The 20,352-nt window shown below is 42.5% G+C and overlaps 1 protein-coding gene across 5 annotated transcripts in view; it reads left to right on the top strand.

The window, feature by feature from the left end:
• Positions 1-20,352, top strand: part of NKAPD1 (NKAP domain containing 1) — a 248,975-nt gene that overhangs the window by 111,954 nt on the left and 116,669 nt on the right. For all 5 annotated transcript variants that reach the window (XM_069224985.1, XM_069224983.1, XM_069224984.1 and 2 more), the window contains 3 exons: positions 5,200-5,300; positions 8,979-9,032; positions 15,319-15,468. In XM_069224985.1, the coding sequence (XP_069081086.1) occupies positions 5,218-5,300; positions 8,979-9,032; positions 15,319-15,468 (287 nt within the window). In that variant the 5' untranslated portion in view covers positions 5,200-5,217. The remainder of the gene's footprint in view (positions 1-5,199; positions 5,301-8,978; positions 9,033-15,318; positions 15,469-20,352) is intronic.

Genomic DNA, 20,352 nt, shown 5'->3' with positions numbered 1-20,352 from the left:
TAAGGCCTGCTAGAGGGGTGACTTACCTATGCCACAGGCAGTGCGAGGTTGGCATGGCACTCTTTGGGGAGTGCCATGTCGACTTAGTCATTTTCTCCCCACCAGCACACACAAGCTGGCAAGCAGTGTGTATGTGCTGAGTGAGGGGTCCCCAGGGTGGCATACAACATGCTGCATCCCTTAGAGACCTTCCCTGACATCGGGGCCCTTGGCACCATGGGTACCAGTTACAAGGGACTTACCTGGGTGCCAGGGTTGTGCCAATTGTGGTGACTAAGGTACAATTTAGGGAAAGAATACTGGTGCTGGGGCCTGGTTAGCAGGTTCCCAGCACACTTTCAAATCATAACTTGGCATCAGCAAAGGCAAAAAGTCAGGGGGTAACCATGCCCAGGAGGCATTTCCTTATACAGAGGAACAAGGACTTTCCAAACAATTAAGACCGATTACAAGACCAATCATGGAATCTCATAAGACTTCTGAGGAAGAGCCTGAGATTGAACCAATTTTACAGGTTATGGATGAGAGATAGTCCAGAATACCTATTCATAAGGAGACATGAAGAATCCTCACTGCACCTCCTTTAAAAACCAAAAGGAAGCTGGCTTTCCAAGAGGATCTAGACTCTATACAGCCACCAGCGAAGGTGCAAAAACAAAAGGAGAAACCACTACCTCTCCATACTTCTCCTCCTCAATCTCCACAGCTGTCTTTCTCACTTCATAATAGCCACCACCACTGCCTTCTCTAACACATTCTTTATATTCAGAGGTACGGCAGACCCATGGGATCTATATGACCCTGAGCCCATCCCGGACAATGACCCAGACATTTACCCATCAGAACCTTCTCCAGAAGACACCACTGCATACACCCAATGAATATCTAGGGCAGCAGCTTATCATGGAGTAACCATGCACTCTGAGCCACTAGAAGATGATTTTTTATTTAATACACTATCTTCTACATGTTCCAGGTACCAGTGTCTCCCAGTGTTACCAGGAATGATTAAACACGCAATTTTTAGCAAGCCTGTAAAAGCTAGGATTTTCACCCCTAGAATTGATAGGAAGTATAAGCCTGCACCTTTTGACCCAGATTACATCACTCACCAGGTCCCTCCAGACTCAGTGGTAGTCAGTGCATCAAGAAAGAGGGCAAATAGCCTCCTGATAAGGAGAGTAGAAAATTTGACGCAGCAGAAAGAGTTGCTACACAAGCAGCAAATCAGTGGAGAATTGCAAATTCTCAGACACTTCTAGCAGGTATGATAGGGCTCATTGGGATGAAATGCAAGATATTATACAGCATCTCCCAAAGAAACACCAGAAAAGGGCACAACAGGTAGTAGAAGAGGGACAAGCGATCGGCAATAATCAGATAAGACCTGCCCTTGATGCTGCTGATAAAGCTGCAAAGAGTGTAAACTCTGCCATCACAATCAGAAGACATGCACGGCTACGCTCTTTTGGGTTTAAACCAGAAATTCAACAGGCAGTACTTAATATGTCTTTCGTTAAAAAGCACCTCTTTGGCCCAGATGTAGACACAACTATTGAAAAACTATGGAAGAACTTGGATACTGCGAAAGCGATGGGTGCTTTATACACCACCCCATTTAGAGGTTCCTTTCGCAGACCACAGTTTCGAGGAGGTTTTAAGCCACAATCCTCAGAGGTTTCCACCTCCCAAACAAAACCAGGACAACAAACCTAGTATCAACGAGGTGGGTTTAGAGGATCTTATAGAGGTCAGTACTTCAGAAATAGAGGTAAATTCCAAACCTCTAAACAGATAACAACACAACCTAAACTGTGACTTACTTCCATCCCTTCCACTCCACACATCTCCTGTGGGGGGGAAGTCTACAGCAATTCCACTCTCATTGGCGAAATATTACCACAGACAATTAGGTATTATCAATTACCCGCAATGCTGTTGCCTAGAATTAATCTCCACCCCTCCAAACATCCCACCACAATATCACAAATTGTCCCCCGAACATACAGTTCTGTTACAACAAGAGGTACAATCTCTACTATTAAAACAGGCAATAGAACTAGTTCCACATTCTCAACAAGGAACAGGAGTATACTCTCTATACTTCCTGATTCCCAAAAAAGATGGCCCCCTCAGGCCCATATTAGACCTCAGGCCTCTCAATCTATACATCCTGTCAGAGCTTTTTCACATGGTAACTGCAAGATGTTATTCCACTTCTTCAAAAACAAGATTACGTGACTGCTCTAGATCCCAAAGATGTGTATTTCCACATACCCATCCATCCAGCTCACACAAAATACCTCAGGTTTGTCATAGCAAGAAAACACTGCCAGTACAAGGTGTTGCCATTTGGCATAACAACTGCTCCAAGAGTGTTCACAAAGGGCCTGATTACAACTTTGGAGGAGGTGTTAATCCGTCCCAAAAGTGACGATAAAGTGACGGATATACCACCAGCCGTATTACGAGTTCCATAGGATATAATGGACTCATAATATGGCTGGTGGTATATCCGTCACTTTACCGTCACTTTTGGGACGGATTAACACCTCCTCCAAAGTTGTAATAACCCCCAAAGTGTCTAGCAGTAGTGGCGGCCTACTTAAGAAGACAACACATCCATGTCTTTCCATATCTAGACGATTGGCTAATAAAATCAAGCAATCTTACACAATGCCAAAAACACAGTTGTTATGTGATAGAAACACTACACACCCTAGGTTCCTCTCTAAACTATAAAAAGTCACACCTTCAACCAGCACAAGTACAACCATATCTAGGTGCTATCCTAAATACTCAACTAGCCCCATCTTATCCAAATATACAAAGGATACAAGCTTTCCAAAATCTAATACCATTCATACAGCCAAATCAGCAATACACTGTAAGATTTAGCATGATTATTCTAGGAATGATGGCATCTTGCATAGCGATAGTCCCACATGCAAGACTAAACATAAGGCCCTTACAGCAGTGCCTTTCACAACAATGGTCACAAGCACACAGTCAACATCAAGATCTAGTGTTGATGAACTGCCAGATACATGTCCTTTCAATGGTAGAATTGCAGCAATCTAATGAAAGGGCGGTCATTTCAAGACCCTGTGCCTCAGACCATAATTACAACAGATGCATCAATGATCGGTTGGGGAGCTAACTTAAACAATCAGACCATTCAAGGGTAAGGGATGTCAAACAGAAACAGCTACACGTAAAACACTTAGAATTATTAGCTGTGTTTCTTGCCCTAAAAGCGTTTCAACCTCTTCTCAAACAGAAGAATGTTCTCATAAAAACAGACAACATGACAACCATGTATTACCTCAACAAACAGGGCGGGACACATTCATCTTAGCTGTCCCTTCTAGCCCAGACAATTTGGAAATGGGCAATTCACAATCAAATTAATTTACTAGCACAATATATTCCAGGGATAGACAATCAGTTGGCAGATCTCCTCAGCAGAAATCACCAACAAATACACGAATGGGAGATTCACTCCCAAGCACTTCAAAAGTGGGGAACACCAGACATTGATCTATTTGCAACAAGCAAAAATGCAAAATGCCAAAAGTTTACATCCAGACACCCACCTCCCCTATCCAAGGGCAATGATCTGTGGATCAATTGGTCAGGGATATTTGCTTACGCTTTCCCCCCCCTCCCACTCCTTCCCTTTCTAATCAACAAATTACGTCAAACGTCACTCACCATGATACTCATAGCACCAACATGGGCACGCCAGCATTGGTACACAACACTCCTAGATCTGTCTGTAGTACCTCATTTCAAACTACCAATCAGAACAGATTTTTTAACACAAAACAAAGGTCATATCAGGCAGCCAAACCCCAATGCATTCAATCTAGGAATTTGGCTCCTAAATTCATAGAATTTAGTTAGCTAAAACTTCCACCAGAATGTATTGAAGTAATTAAACAACCATGTAAACCTACTACTAGACAATGCTACGCAAACAAGTGGAAAAGAGTTGTCTACTACGGTCTATCTAAAACACTGATCCACTTACAGCATCTATACAAGATATTGTATGCTATTTACTTCATTTTCAGAAATCAAATTTGGCTTTCTCATACATTAAGATACATCTTACTGCAATATCTGCATACTTACAAACTATTCAGCATACTTCTCTATTCAGAGTTCCTGTTATTAAAGCCTTCATGGAAGGATTAAAACTCATTATTCCACCTAGAACACCCCCTGTTCCATCATGGAATTTAAACATCGTACTTACCAGCCTCATGGGACCACCTTATGTACTCTCTTATGTACTCTATTGACAGAACTAAAGATTTTAGAAAAACAAAGCAACTTTTGGTAGCTTTCCAACAGCCACATACAGGAAATCCTATATCAAAACAAGGTTTAGCAAGATGGATTGTTAGATGTATACAGACATGCTGTAACAAGACAACTTTTAATCACTCCTAAAGCACATTCTACAAGAAAGAAAGGTGTGTCAATGGCATTTTTAGGCAACATACTAATGGTTGATATATGTAAAGCAACTACATGGTCAACTCCCCATACGTATACAAAACACTACTGTGTTGATGTTTTCTCACAACAAGCCACTGTAGGCCAGGCTGTCTTAAAGACATTATTTCAAACAACTTGAACTCCTACAGGCTAGCCACCGCATATTGGGAGGATAAACTGCTTTGTAGTCTATGCATAGCATGTGTATCTACAGCTACACATGCCATCGAACGGAAAATGTCACTTACCCAGTGTACATCTGTTCGAGACATGTAGTGCTGCAGATTCACATGCACCCTCCCTCCTCCCCGAAAGGCTGTAGTTGTTTAAGTTTTTAGCAATTGTACAAATGTATATACATTTACATTTGCATGGACGTCTCTTTGTATTTCTATACTCTATCACTCCTTCCTTCACCCTCTGCGGGAAAACAATCTAACAATGGAGTCGATGCCCATGCGCAATGTGACTCTGAAAAGACTTCTTTGAAAGAAAACAACTTGTAACACTCCAAGCCCAACACTAGATGTCAGAAGAGCTATGCATAGCATGTGAATGTGGTGGAAAACCTCACAGCCAATGGGAATGTAGTGTTCTGTTATCACTGAACTTGGTACCATAACTGTGATATTCATGACTTTTGTCACTGCTCTGCTGTGGATTCTTTGACTCTATTTTGGAATGTTCTTGCAGATTCAGGAAGAATCAGAAATGTGGAAAATCCGAGAACTTGAGAAGCATACAAAAGAGATCTATGAAACAAAACAAAGCAGAACCTCACTAGATAACGCAAGGTGTGTATTTTCTCAAATGTTTGCACAGGTTAGGTGTGACTTATTATGCGTAAGTAGTCCTGTTATTTCCTTTGTTTTTCTAGATGTGTTCCTTGCCCTCCTTATAACCTAAGGTTCCTCACCTTTTGAATTCCTCCAGTCACAACACTGGATCTGGAATGTTTGCATGCAGCAGCTCCAGTGCTGTGGAAGGTGGTGCCCCCTGACTCTGCGGTGGCCTTGCCTCCACTCCCGAAGTGACACCACTGAGCTATAAATAGTTGTGGACTGATATTGACTTGAAAGTTCTGCCACAAGTCTTTCAGAATGCACCTAAGTCTAGCATGGACCAAATTGTACATCGCAGAGCACAAGAAGTGCAACATGTTCTAAGTCCGAGGTCCTTCTGGTATCGATCCTGGTCACTGTCTCGGGTAAGTCCAAGACAAAGTCTTGACACATACACAAAAAAATCTGAGCAAGAGTTCACACCTCCTGACCTCTCCTTTTCCAGGGGGATGCCATGCAGTTGAAGTTCTAAGGATTCGCATTGTCCCACTACAATCCCATTCCTCTGTTGGAGCTAATGTGCCCTGAATTCCCGAGTTATCATCATCATCATCATCAGAGCAGTTGTGGCCTTCAAATCTGGAGGTTTTTAATTGATTCTGGTTCCCCCGGAGCACCTTTTGGGGCTGCATAGATCTTCTCAGAGCTTAAATTATGCTTCAGCCGGCATGGCCTCTCCAGCACAGACTCTTCTAGGCCCACACCTGGTCTCCTGCTGGATCCAGGCTGTGCCGCCACACCTTTACGAAATACCATGCCAGTTCAGCTGGTCCCACACCTGTCTCTAGAGGCCCTTAGTTAGGCTAGATCTTGACCAGTATCACACTGCAGGATCACCAAAGTCTAGCCCTTAGTGTTGGAAGATTTCCCTATGATGCCCTTGCCTCGATGCCCATATTACAGTTTGTTGAAGACTGTCTGTAGGTCTGATTTGGATTATATGCAAGGCATTCAGCATGTTTCCCCATAAAGAAAACAAGGAGGCTGACAATTTGCTCCTCCCTCACTAAATTGATGCTGGTCTGTGTTAGGACCTACATATGGCCTTAATATCTCTCTTAAGCTGGACTCCCCATTGGGACTCTTTACAGAAAAAAGCATTTCTTTCATGGTGGTACTCTGCAAAGGTTCTAGAACTGCAGTTGTCTACTGTGGGTACTAAGGCACATTTGTTCACAGTAATGTGGAATTCAAGTCCTTCAAGTTCTGAACCGTAACTGCCTTCCTATGCAACCCTGACAGAGGCCTTAATGGTGGCCTGGTACAGGCCATGCTTAGTGCAGCACTCCCCATCCAGAGTGATGAATGCATTGTTTCTGGGTGGGTGCCACCTGGATGTGGTGGAGATCAGGGACCTGGAGCAACCTGTTCAGTTTCTAACAGATAACACTACTGCCTTGTGGTGCTACAACAGGCAGGGCAGAGTAAGTTTGCGTGTTACATGCCAATGTGCATGGAGATAGCTGGACCTTCAGGGGATTCTCCTTACCATCTGTCACCTAGCCACTTCCCTGAATAGCAGTGTATACAAGCTGTGCAGATGGCATATGGCAGACTACTTTTGGTGTCTGCACCCAGAGATGGATCAAGCCGCATGCGTCCAGTAGCATGCTTTGGGTGCATATTTTCGCCACTGCTGAGAGCACTTAGTATCATGCGCTCTGCACATGGAGTTACCACTTCTGGCTTGTAAAGAGATGTGTTTTGCCTTCTGGGGGAGGCTTGACTCCTGTAAGTGTTCTGAACTCTACTTCCGCTTTCCTCAGTTAAGAAGAAGGTCAAGAGGACCTGGGCTCAGATCATATTGATATATATCCCCAGCAAACCCCAAATTGTGCTGAGTGGATCTGCTACTCTGAAATTCTGACTCTGCATCTGTCTTCTGCTCTTCCTGCCTCTTTGAGAGGACCTGTTGTACCAACAAAAGGGCAGGGATCTTTGTCCGAACCTCCACAGCCTACTCTTCCAACTATTCTTTGAGGTTGCTGATCCTTATGTATGTGTTTATCATCACAATTATTGAGGCTTATCGGGTCAGTGAGCTACAGGTTCTTTTGGTGCGGTTTACATTTGCCACCTCTTTGCAAACAAGTTGGTACTCCGGACTCTGGCATCCTTTCATGAAGGGCAGTACACTATGCTTCCACTTCTTCTTTCAGCCACATTCCTCTACGGAGTAGAGGCTTTGTAAGCTGGATCTGAAGAGAGCCCTTGGATCAGACTAAGGAGCAAAGGATTGATGACCAAATCTTTGTTGGATCTGCCTGTGCAAAGAAGGTAATGGTGATTTAGAACTGGACATCATCGAGGTGGATAGACCTCTACATCAAGATATACTTTGCTTTGACCAAGAAAGAACCTCTTGAGAGCCTTCTGGATCATTTTACCAGGGCCATGGCTGACACTACGGCTTAGATATGGGGTGTGCTGATGCTGGACATCTGGTCGGTTGCAACACTTTTACCAAGCACTATTGTCTTGATTTTCAGGTCTGTCTGCAGGACTGTTTTGCCTGCAAGACTTCCTGGTATCAATTTGCCAGACCCACCACCTTTACATGAAGAAGTTACGTAATTTAGGTAACACTTTTACTGGTGAGTACTGTAGATAACCCCAGATTCATCACTGACCCCTCCTTCTACCCATTATATGGAGTAAATGTTTAATATGTTATTAGATCCCATTGTAGATTTTGCACTGCCTGTTTAGTTACTTGTCTGTAAATCTGCGTCTGAGGGAGCGGGAACTGTCTTGGAACTGATTTCTCCACACAAGGGTACCACCAATTTATGGCTCTGCATCACCACTTCCAAAAGTGCAATGAGGCTGCCACAGAGTCTGATGAATGATCTGCCTGTTGGCTTGTGGGAGTTGTTACAGTAAATAAAAAGGTGATGAATCTCCAGCTAGATAGTCCACCAGAAAGAGTGTCACTGAAATATGAATGGTTGAAAGTTCTGCTCTTTCTACCTATTTTGTATTCACTTTTAAGTATAAGGAAAGGACGCATGTGGATTGCGGCTGAGAAGTCCACATTTGAAAATTATCCACTGTCCCCTTAGGAGTCAGATTGCCTGCTGTGGCCGCACAAAATTTATTTAGAACATTTCCCCCTCCCCCTCCACTCTAGTCTTTCTCTCACAAGAGCTCTAAACTACTCTTTTAGGCCTTCTTTTGTCACTCTCGAGAATGCATTGGTATATTAGTTTTCTGAAGCACTTGTACGTCCAACAATGTCACAGCATTTGTTTTAGAAGACTCCTGATAAACCAAGCTTACTGTCTAGTCAGTCCTCAGTTTCGTCATCCTTTATTGAAGCCGCTGTGTTCTTGGTTAGCTCCTGGTTGCAATGTTCAAACAAGGGAAATGGAATATACAATTCTATGTGTGTGTTATACTTTTCTTTATCCGATTTTTCCAGATCTGTTTGGCACAAGAGAGTCTAGGGTATACAGATTCTTAAAAGGATAGGTAATCTTACGTAAAGAAAATGCTTCTTCAATATCAATTATGTGTTGGATGGTCTGCATGTTCCCCACTTGATTTTTATCATATTGTGTTTTCATATCTGAAGGTTTTGCATGTAATATGCTGATTTGTTGATCAGTATGTGTTCTCTTTTCTTTGTAGGTGGGATCACAGCGGCTACAAAGAGTTGTACCCTGAGGAATTTGAACCTAAAAAGTAAGTTTCATTTATTTGTAATGTAGCACAGAATTATAGTTTAATAACACACACACACATGCTGGTCATGGAGTGAAACAGAAAGAAATATTGTCTGCCATTTTGATAGTTTGTGCCATACTGTGGCCATAATCCCAACAAGCTTTTAACACCTACATTTCAAAACAATGCCTCAGTTCTAGTGCTGCTTTTGTGCTCTCCCCTTCTTTACCATTTATGTTTTATGACACGCAGGAAAGTACCAGGGAGTAGCAATATCGGACTAGTTCACACTTTAGGTGCTTCAATAGTTTGCATATAATATCCTGCCATCCATGCTTAATTTGACCCTGTGGTTCCGGGTGGGGCCCACTGGTAGTCGTTTCTAGGGACAGTGACCTATTTTTCCTCAATCGACTTTACCCTAGGACAAGAGAGAAAACGTAAAAGGGGAAAGGAAGAGAAATACTCAAATACAGAGACAAAGGAAAAAAGCAGGTTGAAAGAGAGCCTATAAGAATTGAAGTAAAGAGGCAGTGAGTGTCTAGTAGTGGATTAGGGAGCTGTGAGGTGGAATATTGTTTTGGAAACGAAGCACTTACTCTCATCATTTACATACAACAAACTACGCCTTTGGCCTTTATCCATTTGCTCTCTTCATTTGCACGTACGTTTTGATACATATTTATAAACTGAACCTTGCAAGAGTGGAAATGATGGGAATAAACATAGTGTGAACTAGGTAAAAAAGAGAGTCTGGTTGGGAAAAAATCCTTAACGATGAAGTCTTCGATATTATTTTTTTCTGAAATAAACAAAGGTTAAAGTGATGTTACAGTTAGGAATGGAAACAATTTCTCACTTTAACTTTAAGAAAAAAAAAACTCAGATATTCCCTGAAAAAAGCAAAGGTTGAAGTTAAGTTATTGTTGGGTGAAAATTTCAGTTAAATGTAACACTTAAAAATCGAAAAATCACTGAAATTCACCAATTATATTTAACTCAAGTAGCTATAACTTGCACACCTGCCATGCACAATGATGTTATCTGTTACGTAATTTCAGATGTCAATGATGTCATAAACCATGTAATCAGAGATGTAACGAGAGGTCATAAGCAGTACATGGCAGGGGCACAAGTTTATAGTTATTTGATTTAACTGCCACTTGTCAATTTCATTTTTTTAAATATTACATTTTACCAGAAATTTTCACCCAACTATAACATCACTTTAACCTTTGTTTTTTTCCAGTGAATTTGTATTTGTATTTTTTATTTTTTTTAACATATTAACATTTTTATTGCCATACCTAACATCCCATGTGTGGCCAAATACTCCCCCTACCCACCCACCTACCACCACCGCCATGCAGTGGCGTAGCGTGGGGGGTGCTGGGGGGCAGGCCGCACCGGGCGCAACATCTGGGGGGGTGGGGGGGGGGGACTCGAGTGCTAAAATCCACGGGTTAGGGGGTGCAAATTACTTGCCTTGCCCCGGGTGCTGACAACCCACGCTACGCCACTGCCGCCATGCACCCATTTGATGGGTGGAGTTGGCTGCAGGGCCTGGCCTGTCCCAAAGGACACCCAACCTACTTACTTTAATTTTTAAATTGTTTTTCTATCCTGCTGGACTCTATCAGGCTTAAGGGAGTCACACTGGCTCCTGCAACAGTCCTGTACACCAAATTAAAAAAACACGTTTGGGTTGGTGAAGATCTAGCTCACTGCTAAGTTTAGACACATTTTAACAAAACGTTCTGGCAAAAAAAATTCATTCACTTCCCTCGGCTCCTCCCTGTAACTTTCAGGGTGATTTGTCAAGCTGAGGCTGTGAAAAAAGGGGCGGGGGTTCCAAAATGCAATGTCCCCTTGCATTTTCCATGGATTTCTCTAAGACTGGCTACAGCAGAAACTGCTGAACGGAATTACACCAAATTCGACAGGAAGCTAGATCTTGGTCCACAGATTGTGCTTTTTGTGGAACATATTTGTATACATGGACAGTTGGGTTTGCAAGAGTCTTGAGAGACTCTTGGGGGACCAGCAGTTTACAAATAGTGTTCTGATTGGCCCCAGGAGCTTTTTATTTCCCATTGGGCTGTCTTGCTCCCACAGGAATCCTACTCTCATGAGAGTGAGTGCTCTGATTGGCTGGCAGCAGCAGGAGGAAAATGTTGCCGGTAGCCTTTACAGGACTTTGGTACTTAGTCCCCTGTCCTGAAGTTGTAAAAAATAAATAAAAAAAAAACAATTAAAGATATATGGAGGCAGGCAGGGATACCCTAACCCCTTAGGTTCCATAGGGGCAGAGGGACACCCGCTGGGGCCAAAAACGAAAAAGAAACCTGCAAAAAGTGCCATGATCCTGCGAAACACTTGCAGGATCTGAAACCCCCCCACAAATGATGGTCCGTCAATGTTTAAATCCCTAATGTCCTGGGGAGTCTACCACCGGGACTAATTTAATAATGGGGAGGAGGGCTGCATGGCATCCCCTTCCTGAGCCTCCAAAGGCCCCTGGGAGCCAACCCCCGATGCCAAAAACTATTTATATGGGGAGGGGCTATGCTAAGCCCCATCCCCTGAGGAGCCCACCCCAAGACCAAAATTTAAGAAAGGAGGGGTTGGGGGGGAAGGGGGACTGGGAAGGGTCCGTATGGCCCTCTCCCCATAAAAATTGTCACTCCCTGGGCGATTGGGCTTGGCACAGTAGAATATAATAGAATATGTTACAAGTGATTTCACCATTGTGACGGAGTAACCCATGTGCCAATATCTAAATCCGGTCATTAGTCCCATAACTATAACATTACTTCAATCTGTTATTTGTGAGTGCGTGAGTGTGTGTGGCTGGTTTCAGGAGTGTCTTGAAAACTGCACAGCACTTTGTCAAGTGACTATATGAATGAAGGAATACAAACCATAAATAAGGCACTATACTAGATGTTATTTCCTTGAAAAGAACACATTCCATACCTTTGGTAACTCTTTGGTGAATACTCTGTCTAGAAGCAAAAAGAGAGGGGCAGGGAGGAATTGGTCAGTCCAGTGTACACCCTCCCAGAATTATAATTACAAATACAGGTACACTGTTCCAATACAAATAACTCCACTCAGCCAAAAGGGTGTGGAGTTATTAGATCATCACATATCCCTCGTTTAGAATCAATGTCCTCACTCACCCATGGGTGACATTCTTCATCATCGGGCTTTGCTCCTCGTCAGGGCAGCACTGCAATGCCTGACGGGCCCTTTCTGCCTGTAGGGCCCGTCAGACATTGCAGTGGCAGTTATTAGAAGCAGCAATTCATTGGCTCAAAAAGGTGTACCAATGAAAAATGTCACAACCAATTTAAGGCCCCTCTGAGCATCTCAGATGATTTGGGGGTAAACGTTAAACCGTTTATGTAAATCTAATCACAATAGGCGATTTAAACAGGGAAAGTTGGTCTGTCATGCATAGAAAAGGTGAAAAGGAAGATAGATAACCTTTAACAGTGCCCACTTCAAAGCCTTGCTGGGCCTGAGATAAGACAAACAATATAAAGTCCAACATCTTTGTGTGTAAAGTTCTGGGAATGCGACACCAGGTAAAAAATTTGTCCCAGTGCCCGGCATACTCTTCATGGGAGGGCGTCCAGCAGAAAGGATGACATCCAATAATTTGCTCTGCAGACACAGTCAGATGTTGCAGATCAGTCTCCGTGCCTGTAGGTGTAGATTGTGCAGAATCAGGTAAAGGATCCTGCCCTCCTGCTGAGACGGGAGGTTCACTACAAAGGCAGGACACGCCAAAGAGCACATGCATGAGGGAGGTCTGTACATCGTTGGAAAATCCAGTGGAACGCATCCACTTGTGGCTGTGAAGTACAACACTTGTACTAGATGCCCTCCCCTGACAATCCATGGTATCCAGATCTGCATGGACACCATTTGGCGGCATCCTGTTCATCTTGAATTGTTTAAGCCAAGGAAATCCTAAGGTCTTCCAGAAAGCTAGCAAGCTCTTGGTGGCCGTGTCCCACAGGGCATGTATGTAGCGTCCTAACAAACAAATAGAATTTACAGATTGTAAAACACATTTTCCTTTGCTAACCTAGCATCAATCCTTGGACTCACTATTTGGAGTAGTAAGTGGAAATTAATTAGGATTGACCATACTGGTCGAGGCCTGCTCAGTAATGCTTTCTGGAATGTTATTCTTGGTAAGAAAATCAAGATCACCAGATTCCAGTTTGTGATGTCTGACCACCTGTCTGTTCATAAGAGGGCAAGAACATGCTTCCACCAGTAGCCATTAAAGTACTGGTGAGGGCATTCTTGAAAGGAAGCAAGGGGACAGAAGTAACTGGAACAGGCTGGAAGAAAGATCTTTCTTAGTACCTTTTTGTTTTGATCTCAATGAACTGTACCACTGCAAACAAGTCCCTCTCTTCCATTCATGGTCCTAGTGGTAAGTCAAGCTCTGTGTCAGGTGAGGTATCAAGCTCTCTGACATTTTGTACATCAATGTATAAAGCATCATCTATATAGTAAGGTGGGTGCAAGCCATACCCATCATCCCCACAAAAAATCTTCGTGGTGACCACATCTCTGGTGTAGGTTCACAGTCCAAACCAAAAACATAGTGGAACCTTTGTTGGTAGGTGCGCATTGCAGATGCACTATTTAGAGTCAAGTTGCAGAATTACTAGTTGGCATTGAGGGGGTTATTACAACTTTGGAGGAGGTGTTAATCTGTCCCAAAAGTGACGGTAAAGTGACGGATATACCACCAGCCGTATTAAGAGTCCATTATATCCTATGGAACTCGTAATACGGCTGGTGGTATATCTGTCACTTTTGGGACGGATTAACACCTCCTCCAAAGTTGTAATAGCCCCCTTAGTTGTTTTGTAGAATGACATTAGTCTGGCTGGAGCCGAAGTTGGGCCGGGGTCTGACATTGGTATAAGCAACGGGTTCTCCTCTAGGCACCAGTGTCGTCCGTGCCGACGTTGGTGCAGAAGAGACCATAATGAATTGTGGGGTTGGGGAAGAAGTTTGTCCTAGTGTTGGTATGGCCCAGTAACAATGGACTTGGGGACTCATGGTACCAGGTGTCGTCTAACCGGCGGTTACCTAACTGTAGGGCCTTAAAGGTGCTCAGGAGAGAGCAGGAAGTACACAAAAACCTGAAGCATGACCTCCTTGAAGGCTTATTGGCTGCAGCTGGATGACTACTGTGGACCTCCATGGCTCGACCGGACCAGCCGAGAGTTTGCTTCTGTGGTCGAAGACCTTTATTAGGTGTTAGACCTTTATTGGGTGCCACTGACATTATAACACTGTTGCACCTTCTCTTTGGAGTCAGAGTGGCAGGATGGGGTACAGTTCTGCTTCTCTCGAACATGCTGCATTTACTGTAGAACTTCAAACATGAAGTTGAATGGTCACAGGAATGTCCTCGAGACACACCTGTGACTTAGTCCTGTGACCTGGATCGAGATCAGGGCTTAAGCGAGGGCAACAACTTATTTTGGTGTTAAAAACATATAGCTTTGCCTCCCGTTCTCTGATCGCTTTTTGGTGCATGAGGGTGTATTTATCAAACAACTCTTGAGTTGGGACCCAAGACCAGACTCTCCTTGTGCATGCCCGTAACCGACATTTATTTCTTGCAGTCGCATCTTGGCTGGATACCTGTTGTTTTTGTAGTCCTAGTACTCTGGATTGAGATAGATTAGTAGTAGTCAGAAAAATGCCAAGGTTCAAGCTAGCCTGGCTGATGAGCGGTGATGCCCCAAAAAAAGTTCCAGGATGCTAGTTTCTGGTTGAGGGAGAACCTAACATAACAGTTTGGGCTGGACTGTTCCTATGGGAAGCAGGGACAAGACTGATTTGCATATGGCTGGGTCCAAACTGGAATTGCATGGTGGGAAAAAAACGATGGATGCTAAGATCTGTAACTGGGGTAAATGTTTGACATTGGTCAGCATTCCGTCCATCATCTGTTCTATTTGCGTAAATTTGGGAACGGAACACCAGATCCTTATCGGAAAAACCAGAAAGGAAATTACGTTGACCATTTTGGAGCCGCAAGGGTCCATGTAGTGGTGCAGATATAAAAAGTTGCCAATTTCAGTCTGGTAGTTGGTGCATATTCTTCTTCTGTGTAAGTGTGACTTTATGAAGAGTGTTTTGCAAATGCTGTTTTAAGAATGCTATATGAAACTTTTTTAAGTCTCAAATGGGAGGCTTAGAGCTATAATAGGCTTCTTTGCAGTTTTTTTACTGCCAGTCATTGTTAAATGTCTGTTTACAGGACACGTATGCGTTGTGATGGCTTTGATGGTGATGTTCAAAGGCAACCAAAAACGAAAAGTCTAGATCCAGTGGCATCGGAGAAAGAGCTTCGAAAAGTTCGGTCTTTGAATAAACGCTTTTATGAATGTGAGGCTAGCATCCCTGAGAGGTGAGTAGAGTATCAGGATCTAGTTTTGATCTCTATGAGAAGGCACAAAACAGTCCTGTTTTCAAATTACCTATCCGTGTACCCCTTTTCACACACGAAGACTGGGATAAGCTGTTCATATTATATAAACTATAGTGTTCGTTTATTTAAAGTTGTTAGTTGCTTTGAACTTTAGTTTTTTCAACTGAAAGGTATACATTCAAACATACAAGTCTTTTGTTTTCTTTGAAGTGAACATGGCTGCAGCTAGGCATTTCATAAATGGGTATATTTTGATTTAGTTTTCCGTTCATGTTTCGCATGTTAAAGCTGTTAAAAGCATTTGTCAAGCACCTCATGAAAAGAACTAGGCAGTCTTGGGTAACTCTATTTCTTCCCATCTTCAGACATGGAATAACCCGGTGTCATCAACTGTCACAAAAGCAGATACTCAACCAACCAGATGAAAACACTGCCTGTACAGCCACCCACACATCCCTCACAACGACTCAGCACAATAATAAGAATTCCGCAATCGGAGCACTATTACTTACATATACAAACAAATATGGACCAGTTCTCAAGCAGAAGGAACATCATAACAGGACGTGCCCCTTCAGCAAATAATGTAATTATAGAACCCAAACCATTGTGTTGTGAAATGTCATCAGTCAAGATTTTCAACGTTCAGAAAGCTCCACAACAGACAAACGTATGCCTGAGGATGAAATCTGTTATTAGAAAGGGTTTCTGGTAATTTATCTGCATTGTCCTTCCTCAGACACTCATGTAGGGCTTGCAACAGCCTCTGTCTGTTGAGGAATGTGATTCTTATTTCCTGGGACTTTGCCACAGTGAATGTGGATTTGTTTTTTCTTCAAATTAATGTATTTTATTTGTGCTTTAGTTATATCTTATGTTACTAGCTAGAGCCAAACTAAAATGATTTTTAAATGGTTGGTCATTTTGGAAATCGTTTCAGCTTGTGTGTAGTTTGTTGCATTTTGAAGTCTTCTAATACAACTGATGTTTGCTTCCGGTTAGCATCAGGTATGTTGGCTCTTATTAGCGGTCTTTGATTTTTGTTGGATTCCCCAGCCAGTGAGCTGGACCTTTCAGTGTTGTGAGATCTCCATACCTTTTAGAAAGTTTGCAACCCTTGTATGGGGTCAGTTTTAGGTTATTGAAGTTGGGACTTTTGTGTTATGGCTAGAGTGTTTTTGTGAGTCTTCAGTCCTATTATGTTGATGTGTCAAGGCACACAGCTGCACTCATTCATCATTGTTTGTGACATCTTGTCTCTTTGCATTCTCAGCCGCCCCGAATGCCATAAACAGAGGTTTACACAACTTTCAGTTTTCTGAAACTGCTACTAAAAGTTTTGGCCCTGACAGTAGAGTACCAGACTTTGCCAAACTGTGGGAACACAGTCTGCCTCCACGCCAAATTGATGGTGTCTATTGCTCCTTCAGAAGACTGTGGGTGACGTTTGATGGCTAATCCCAGTGCAGTGGCACAGGCATATTTTTTTATCCATTAGGTTAGAGATATACATTAACACAATTGGAGAAATGTGTATATTTAGTATGCACCTCCATATTTGGATTATGTCACTTCCGCACTTAATATGTGTTGGGTGATTGTGAAAATGTGTGTTGTTTATGGCCATGAGCTGCCCAAATGGTGTCCTCTAAGGGAACATCTTGCATGTCACATTATATGGCATTTCTCTCCATAAAGATTAATATCATTTTATTTTCTCTCTTTTTGGAGCTTGATTTCTGGGTTGCAATTAACATTCAGTCCAGAGACCCACTCTAAAGTAGTGCACAGCTGAAACCTGTTTGTCTGCCTGAAAAGTCTAGTCCCAAGTTATTTAGAGTAGCTGTCCATGCTTTACATCTGATCTATGGCTTATTGAGATATATGCCTCTGGCCATCCTTCGGTGTCGGAAGCTCGTAAAAAATCCTTCAAATATGCATTCTGTTTGGACTGCTAGGGTTATACAATTTGAATCTGGCATATCTTGTAACCTTTCTTTGGCTCACAGTCCGCAAATCCCAGATTGGGTAAGTCCTAGTCTTCGGGGCCAGTAACAACTACTCATTTGGCATTTGGCAGCAACTCTGTTACACTAGCTCAGATAATGTGTGAGTCAGGAATCCCTTTTGCTTTCGCTACTAAGGCTGTCGCTTAGCCAAGGCACCAGAGGTCAGTCAATCAAAAGAACTTTATTCTGCCCCAATTGGGCCATAAAAGTGTAAAAAGAACATCATGTTAATAAAAATGTAAGAACAGAATACTAAAAGCATAAAACATTAGAAACAGACATTATACATATTGATCAATAAAACTAGACTATCCAAATATTTCATAAGGCAGCCAGGCTTGCGAATGGCTTCCCACCTAAAAGTACATATACAGTACAGCCCGTAGAACTGACAAAGCACAAAACAAATCATCATTGTTAAAAAGATGCGTTAAAACACAATATTTAAATATTTAAAACATTTGCCTTAAACATATGAATTTTGGAGACTGACTAAACCTTCAGATTCCATAACCATATAGCTTCCGTGATTTGAAAGCGGACCTAATAAAATTCAGAACGCCGAAACAGACTTCGGGTGTAGTAGTAGATTGCAAATACCTCAGGCCAATTATGTGAGACTTAAAGTACATACTTTTTAAAATGGGCCAAAGAAAGCGACCTCGAAACTCTGAATACAATTGGCAGAAAGAAGAGCATTAAGTGCCTCGTGGATTGAATTGAAACACCATCACAGGGGCATCGGCTGCACATAGTTTCTATTGAACCAGCCACTGGAAAGGCAACCAAATAGTGAATTAGGTTAAGCCTCAGCCTTGTCATATTAAACCTGTGCTGGAGATTAAATAACCATAACAAGAATGAATGTGTTTGCCCCTGAAAATTATGAAGTTGCATAAAATTGAGCACTGAGATTGTACTTAGGGCGCTTGTGATGTGCCTTTCTTCAGCGTAAGGCAGGTAGCTCCTTTTCACACATTCTTTTAGCTGGAGGTGACTCTTATCAGGAAGATTGAAAACCACATTTCGATCAATGTTATAAAAGAGGCTTTTGACATATACCAACCATGAGATAGTATGCCAATTATCCAGCTTTAGGCAGTCTGCTAATAATAGCAGGGACAATTTTGCCTTTCGGGTGCTCCATATTTGTATCCATAACAACAAATTGGCCATAGCCACAAAGTCCTTGATATAGTCCATACCTTATTCTAAATGACTAATAAAGCTTGCAGTACTCTGTGACAGCTCTAGCAGTCGACAGAGAAATGTATTCTCGACTGCTTGTACTCGACCCAGTAATGCACAACTCCTCAACCCAGTGCCAAACACCCATGGTGATAAGCATTTACTCCTGTACAACTGGACTAATTTCCTACAAGGTTTGCAGCCAAGCCGGCTTGCAATCTAAATAGGGCTTCGGAACTGCCCCCATTTTGAGTGCTAGTTGAGCAATCTGCCTCTCCCAAGACCCGCAAGCATCAAACAGAATACCCAGGTAACAAAATAGGAGGGGATTTTCATTAGATTGGTCCCTCCAATAGAGAAGACCTTTGTTTTAGTTGCTTTTGAGCCACAGGTCATAATAAAAGATTTCTGAAAATTGACCTTGAGTTTTAATTTATGCATAGTCATAAAACCCATCTAACAATTTTTGAAGGCCGTTGGCGGTTAACGACAAAAGAACTGTATCATCTGCATAAAGAAGAACTGGGACGCCTGTGCACTGACTCGAGGGAAACGACTATTTCATGAAATGCTCTCTGAGGTACGGGGGGGAGGGGTCTAAGGACTAAAACATGGATACTCCCAAACATTTGGCCAGGGGCCAAAAGGCATGGTCTGTGATGTGTCCGAGGGCCGCATTGATGTCAGTCAGGTGGTCGGGCCAGGGGTGGGGGTGTGAGGGGGGCTTTGGTGGTAATATGGGTGTAGGGAAAGCAAAGCATGTACATGTAGTTGATGAATTGCACAATGTGAAACCAGAAAACCTGGGATTAATCCTGGCTTCCTCACTTTACCAAATTGCGTGATCCTAGGCAGTAGATTTTTCTCTTCCCATGTTATCACATAAACAGGACCTAAAAAATACATGACTTCAGGTTGTCCACCATACAAAACCTTCTCCTATATTTGATTTAAAAAAAAAAACCAAAAATAACTATAATGTTTTATTTGTATAACAGGAACCCAGGTCACCTAAAGAGTACACATGACAACCTACTTGCCACATTTCACCATCGGCATTGTTGTCAGGGTAGGGGGAAGAATTGATGCGTCTCAATTCGTGTTTGAAAACTATCACTTTTAAAATAATACTTCTCAATGTCCTGATATAATCTAATGTACTCAAGTGAAAAGGTTCTGCATGTTAACTAAAAACACTTTTTGAATTTGGAAGAGACTTTATCATATGTTTGAACTTTCCTGCAAGATGGCTTTAAAAATGAAGATGCTTCTAAAGTTAAGTGATACTTAGTGGCTTAACAGTTACTTCCTTTCTTTAACACTAATTATACTTTAAACAAATGCTTTCCCATTTCTCTAACGTATTTTTTAATTGTTAGCTTCTATCGGAATAAACAGCAGCAGAGTGTTGCTGTACACCAGGGATGCACATGTAAAGGTCAGGAGGGCTGCATTTTGGGTATGGGTGGTCTAAAATCAAATAATTACTGTTGCTGTGGGTTCTACTGACTTGGTTGCTCATTGCAACTGATGAGGCCTGGCCCTTTCTCTGTCTCCAAAGCTCTGCCTGAGCGGTTTAAAATGTAAACATTTCCTAGCCTACGTAATGGAAAGTTTCAGTTCTAGTAAAGGCACTGAAGCCAAGATTAATTGCACACATAAGCAT

Source organism: Pleurodeles waltl, chromosome 3_1 (assembly GCF_031143425.1).
Source record: "Pleurodeles waltl isolate 20211129_DDA chromosome 3_1, aPleWal1.hap1.20221129, whole genome shotgun sequence".
Lineage (NCBI taxonomy): Eukaryota > Metazoa > Chordata > Amphibia > Caudata > Salamandridae > Pleurodeles > Pleurodeles waltl.
Note: the sequence above shows the minus strand (reverse complement) of the source record. Positions and strands in the feature narration are given on the sequence as shown.